General features: G+C 36.7%; 1 protein-coding gene across 1 annotated transcript; it reads left to right on the forward strand.

Annotated features, from left to right (window-relative positions):
- Positions 1-3238: 3238 nt before the first annotated feature.
- On the forward strand, positions 3239-5160 carry LOC148301168 (silk gland factor 1-like). The gene has a single exon (XM_088273718.1). The coding sequence runs from the start codon at positions 3310-3312 to the stop codon at positions 4339-4341; it is 1032 nt and encodes a 343-aa protein (XP_088129844.1). The 5' UTR covers positions 3239-3309; the 3' UTR covers positions 4342-5160.
- Positions 5161-6662: the final 1502 nt, after the last annotated feature.

The following is a 6662-nucleotide window of genomic DNA, read 5'->3' on the forward strand; positions in this document are numbered from 1 at the left end:
CTGAAGAATGTATTAAGTGCGACGGTAAATTTAAATCTTACATTTAATATTTATAAAGTTTAGACTATCTTTATAAACAAAACGATTTCTTGCGACCATATCTAAACTACCTACCTCTATTATCTATTGAACAAGAGAAAATATTGTTATATATAGGTAAATATATAAAGGTAAAATATATATAGGTAAAAATAATCCATCTCCTTCTTCAACCCTTATCCGCACCCCGATGGTGCATAGGGCACTGCATCATATAAACGCATTGTTATCTTGATCGTTAACACATGAAGGAAGGGTGATCAGCCCTCCGCTTCAGGTACCTACCAGTCCAGGATAATATTGAATAAATAATAGAGTGAAAAAATCACTAATATTTATTTTCACCCCCCTTGGGAAGCGAACCTGGAACCTCCAGCACGGTAGCCGAGCGTGCTGACCATTACACTACGGAGGCGGACAAATAATACCTACGTTCTAATTACTTACACCCCTTGGTCACAACAACGATATCGTTAAAAAAATGTAGGTATTATTTTTTTAAATATTTTATTAAGGTCATTAAAATATATATATATATATATATATATATATATATATATATATATATATATATATATATATATATATATATATATATATATATATATATATATATATATATATATATATATATATATATATATATATATATATATATATATATATATATATATATATATATATATATATATAAAAGTTATAAAAGTTATAAATGGTAGAGTTGTCCTGTATATATGAATAAATTTCTTGATAATTTTTTAAAAATTACATTGGTGTTTTCATACTCAGAATTTAGTTTTCTTGATATTATAAATTTTTTCTCTTGTTTTTCTGGTTTAAAATTAAAGCTTCACACCATATTCTGTATCCCATAGTATATATATATATATATATATATATATATATATATATATATATATATATATATATATATATATATATATATATATATATATATATATATATATATATATATATATATATATATATATATATATATATATATATATATATATATATATATATATATATATATATATATATATATATATATATATATATATATATATATATATATATATATATATATATATATATATATATATATATATATATATATATATATATATATATTTATATATATTTGTGTATATATATATTTTTTTACCTTATCCGCACCCAATGGTGCATAGGGCACTGCATCGATGTATATATGGTTAGTTATTTTGTTATTATGTATTGTAAGTAATGCAATTAACTTTTGAAGATTCATACAATTTGTATTTATACAAAAAATATGAATAACATTTTTGCTACCCACACATAATTTATTTAATCGATTCCTAAATCGAAATTCAGCAAAATAAATTAAATATTTTCGTTTATTGATATGGCAGTCACATTGTGGTAATACCTATCCATTTTTAATTTAAGTTTTACTTGGTAGGTAGGTAGATACCTACATACCTTCCACTATTTCTTAAACGACGGTGCTTGAAAATGACGCAAAATGCTTTAAACACATCGCTCACTCCTTTCAACAAGGTCATATATCAAAAATCGATTATTTTCAGTTGTGCATGTTTTCGGAATGCCCAAAAAACGTACTATATTCCAGCAAAAGCGGCATATTTTTAACTTAATATTTACCCGCTACAGGACAGAAAGTGTTGTTTTTGCATTTTGAAGAAAAGGTATTGTTTAATTATTTTTTGAATTATCCTAAATATTTTTAAAATGGAGAAAAAACATTCAGGTTTTACCTAAAAAGATCTGTTGCACAGCAAAAAGTTCAATAAGTGGCTTTGTATTTATTTTTAATACATTGTATTATATTTTTAAACTAAAAAAAACGATCTCCTGAAAAATCAAGTTTTTTGATTTATGACGTTGTTGAAAGGAGTGAGCGACATGTCACAATAAAAGTAAAACTTAAATTAAAAATAAATTTAATCTATCTTCCTATTTTCATCGGTAGATAGAAAGAATCCTAACTAGATTATCTTTTAATAGGTTTTATCACCTACGTTATCTACACCGAGAGGTATGTTTTATTAAATTCCCGTTTAATCTAGAATATCAATATATTTAAAATAACCAGAAATATAAAAAAACCCTTATCCGCACCCAATGGTGCATAGGGCACTGCGTCATATAAACGCAGTGTTATCTTGATCGCTTACACATGAAGGAAAGGTGATCAGCCTTCCGCTTCAGGTACCAGTCCAGGGAAATATTGAATAAATATTACAGTGAAAAAATCACTTATATTTATTTTACCCCCTTGGGAATCGAACCCGGGACCTCCAGAACGGTAGCGAGCGTGCTGACCATTACACTACGGAGGCGGAAAGCCAGAAATATAACAATAACTAAATACCTACCTACTTATTTTAAAAATAGGTATGTAGGTAGGTTAATTTTGAATTATTTTATATTCTAAAATGTTAAATAAATACCTACCTATACTAAATGCATTGAGTTTTTGGAGGTTAAGTTTTATTTTACATAAAATTTAAGTAAACTTTATTGGTAAAACTTTTTTTTAAAATAACTACTAATAGTCTAATAGCCTTTTTCCACTTTTGTTTACTTGTCCAGCGACCGAATTTCGTAAATAATGAAAAAATATAAATAAATTTTTGGTTTTTTGTTATATTTTATTTTATAGCTGAATATCTTATTTGTTACAATAATAAATCGGTCGGTAGATACCTAGGTAAGTAATTTATAATAAAGTAATATCTCATAATAAATTCAATCACGTTATAGTAACATGTCAATAGGGCTTTCGTACTTTCGACTAAAAACCTCGGAGATCTCGCAAATTGAAACAAAACTAAAAAAAAAAACACGCGCTTATGAAGCACGTAGGCACTCCTAGGTGCCAAAAAAACTTTTCACTTTACCTCGAAATAAGAACACTATTTCGGGTCCCCTGAAGTGAAAACCGTTTCCACCGCTAGAATTTTCCCGATTCCACTCGTACTATCGGCGGCCGCTCGAGGAAAGTGGGAACTCACTCGCCGAGTCGCCGGGCGCTGGTGGCGGGGCGGGGCCCGGGGCCACGCCCCCCGCGGCCGGCCAATGGCGGCGCTCGCGGCGCGTCCCCATGGCGACGGCAGCGGGCGGCTGGCGGCCCGCGCCCGGCCGACGGCCGCTCAAACCCAAACAGAGCGTCCTTCTGTAAACACGGCCCACAGTCAGTCGACACGCGCCGCCAGCGACAGTCGGATAGTGTTGTAGAGTAATGCGCTGAGGACAGCCGACATGCTGTCCCAGAAGCTGCCGTACGGAGAGGGGCTCGCCATGGGCGCCGGCCTGCCGCTGAGCCCCGGGCTGGCTCCCGCCTACGGCGTCAACTCCATGGGCTGCGTGCCCTCGCAGGGCTACTCGGGCTACGGGTCCGGCGTGGGCGGCATGGGCGGCATGGGCGGCGCGGGCGTGCCCGTGTCCGCGTCCTGCATGGCCGCCGGCGGCTACGCGGGCCCGCCCGCCATGGGCTCCTGCATGGGCGGCTACGGCGCGCCGCTCACGCCCGTGGGCTCCATGAGCGGCGGGCGCGCCGAGCTGGGCGGCGACCCCGCCTCGCCCAACTCGGCGGCTCTGCAGCGCGCGCGCGCCGACAAGTCCTACCGCCGCTCCTACACGCACGCCAAGCCGCCCTACTCGTACATCTCGCTCATCACCATGGCCATCCAGAACAACCCGCAGCGCATGCTCACGCTGTCCGAGATCTACCAGTTCATCATGGACCTGTTCCCCTTCTACCGGCAGAACCAGCAGCGCTGGCAGAATTCCATCCGGCACTCGCTGTCCTTCAACGACTGCTTCGTGAAGGTGCCGCGCACGCCCGACAAGCCCGGCAAGGGCTCCTTCTGGGCGCTGCACCCCGACTCGGGCAACATGTTCGAGAACGGCTGCTTCCTGCGCCGCCAGAAGCGCTTCAAGGACGAGAAGAAGGAGACGGTGCGCCAGACGCACAAGGGCGGCGAGCGCAAGGACGAGCGCGACAAGGAGCGGGGCGACGACCCCATGGCGCTGCTGCACGCGCCCGACCTGTGTCTGGGCGAGGAGCTGCGCCCGCTGCCGCTGGAGCACTACGGCCTGAAGCAGGAGCCGGCGGGCTACACGCCGCCCAGCCACCCGTTCAGCATCACGCGCCTGCTGCCGGCCGAGAGCAAGCCCGACCTCAAGATGTACGAGATGGGCGGCTACGGGTACGGCGCGCTGCCCGGGCCCGCGCTGCAGCACGACTACTACCAGGGCGCGCTGTACCCCGCGCCTGCGCCGCCCTTGTGACAGTACCCCCTGGCCTAGGCCGCCGCGCGCGCCTGGGCCCCCTCGGACCCCCGCTGCTGAGCCCTCTGTGGCCGCTAACCGGACACCGCTGTGTGATACGCATTGTGAATAGTGTTGTGCTCCCGCGCCACTCCACGCGACGCGGCAACAATGAGGTACGACTTACCACGATTATTACTAAAAACTAAGTGTAAATTGTTATTCGTAATTATTTCTCAATATACCTAATTCAACTAATGTTTAATTACGTCGAGATAATTTCTATTATTAAATTTGCTTACTTGAGCATTCTCATTTTGTAAGATTATTATTACGAACCAGATGTATACACTCGGTCTGACCGGGTCGATTCGGCATTATAGATTTATAGATATTTTATATTCGTCGATGAATTATTTGTTACAATCATGTATAATAATTATGTTGCTGGAAATGATCTTTGAACATTATCCCTACATTAAATATTCATCACCGATCACTTTGTCATCTTGTTCTGTCAGACTTTGTCGTTATTTAATTTAATTGTCATCGTTTCTACGTTATCCAAATTTCAATCGAGCGGCCATTGTCAGTTTCTCGTAACCAAGTACAAACATCAAATATCCAATTGATTGTGTATCTTTATCCCGGGATATTATAGCCATGACGCAACGAAGCGAAATCAGGACAGCTTTGCAGAATTTTTAATATCGGTCGTGATTCGAGGATTATCGGGCCAGATATTTAATATGCGTAATCTACCGTTATATTGCGGGCACATACCTAATATCCGCACTCAATAAAGTCAGATGCGTCACGTTTTCATACAAAACACCAAAATACAGGGATTAAAAACTAATACTACAAAACTTCTATGCGCGTTGTTCGATTGAAGGTACTTAAAATGCGTTAAAATATTTTAAAGTATATCTTAATAAACCATTAAAATATTGTACATTTAAACAAATTTTATAGATGTATGTTTTATTAAATTAAAATAAAATTATTGTAACTTTTATGTTATTTAAAAAAAATTAAGTATAATCATATTTAAAACATTTACTTTCCCAATAATTATTTCATCTTTATTTTAAAAATAATATAACTCAATCGTTATAAAATATTGATACAAAGTCATTTAATTTTTCAGGCAAAAAAATGCGATACATGCAATTTCGAAATTAATTGAGAATCGAGATATTTCTGCAAAAAATATCGATATAAATAATATAGAAATCAACTAGTATTTTGGGTTCCCATTAGCCAATAAATTAAGTAAGGACTCAGATTTCCGATTTCTTATTTATTTCTCTTCCACATTTTATTTTAATCTATCCACTATTTGTTTTCAATGCATGGACAAAAAAATATAAAAACTATTGGAAATTTGAGATTTTGATATAAAAATCTAGATATATTTTTTTAGACAAGATTTTGGTTGGTGTATAAAAGCCTCTTTCTATCCGATTATTTTTACAAAATATTAAACATTTCATTAAAAAGGAAATCATATAAGTATACTATCATTAATTTTAGCATTTGATTGGTTTAACGAAATAAGTTATAATTATTTGTTATCATGGTACATTTCTGCCTCAACTTTTTTGGCTATATCATAAAACGAAGTATACAATCTTCCATTCATTGTAGGCTTTGGATTCATTCATTGCGCCTGCTTTTTGTTCGTCTCACGGGTGGTTTGGCCGCAACACTTAGGTCCATAATCCCGGTAGGTACCCTACCTACCCCTAATTCTCACCCCCACTTGAGCACGCACCACAGTTTATTGCCTCCTTTTGCCAGAGTGAATGGACCCTTTTTTTGCTCTAATATGTAAAAATCCGTTTACGAGCGTCGTAAAAGTAATGCATCATATCCATTGTTTCGCTTTAAAAACAAAACTCACCAAATCCGACATGGGAATTTTCTTACCGATGAATCTGTGCGTTCTCGAGTCATAAAAGGCTAGCTTCTATTCATGTAATATGTATGTATAGTATTTAAGGCCAGTCGTTATGTACCTACTTCAAAGGCCGATAAAAATGCATTAATTGAATTTGGCTATGTGCTCTCGCCCTGTGAAGCGAACTGCATCTAAGTATTCCACCTCAGAATATATGTATGTTTATATATATATATATATATATATATATATATATATATATATATATATATATATATATATATATATATATATATATATATATATATATATATATATATATATATATATATATATATATATATATATATATATATATATATATATATATATATATATATATATATATATATATATATATATATATATATATATATATATATATATATATATATATATA

Source organism: Brachycentrus maculatus, unplaced genomic scaffold (assembly GCF_059751285.1).
Source record: "Brachycentrus maculatus isolate JH-2025_06_01 unplaced genomic scaffold, ASM5975128v1 h1tg000598l, whole genome shotgun sequence".
NCBI classification, from domain to species: Eukaryota; Metazoa; Arthropoda; class Insecta; order Trichoptera; family Brachycentridae; genus Brachycentrus; species Brachycentrus maculatus.

What these genes read in the sequence shown, in the direction of transcription:
- LOC148301168 (XM_088273718.1), top strand. Translation starts at nt 3,310, where the DNA reads ATGCTGTCCCAGAAGCTGCCGTACGGAGAGGGGCTCGCCATGGGCGCC.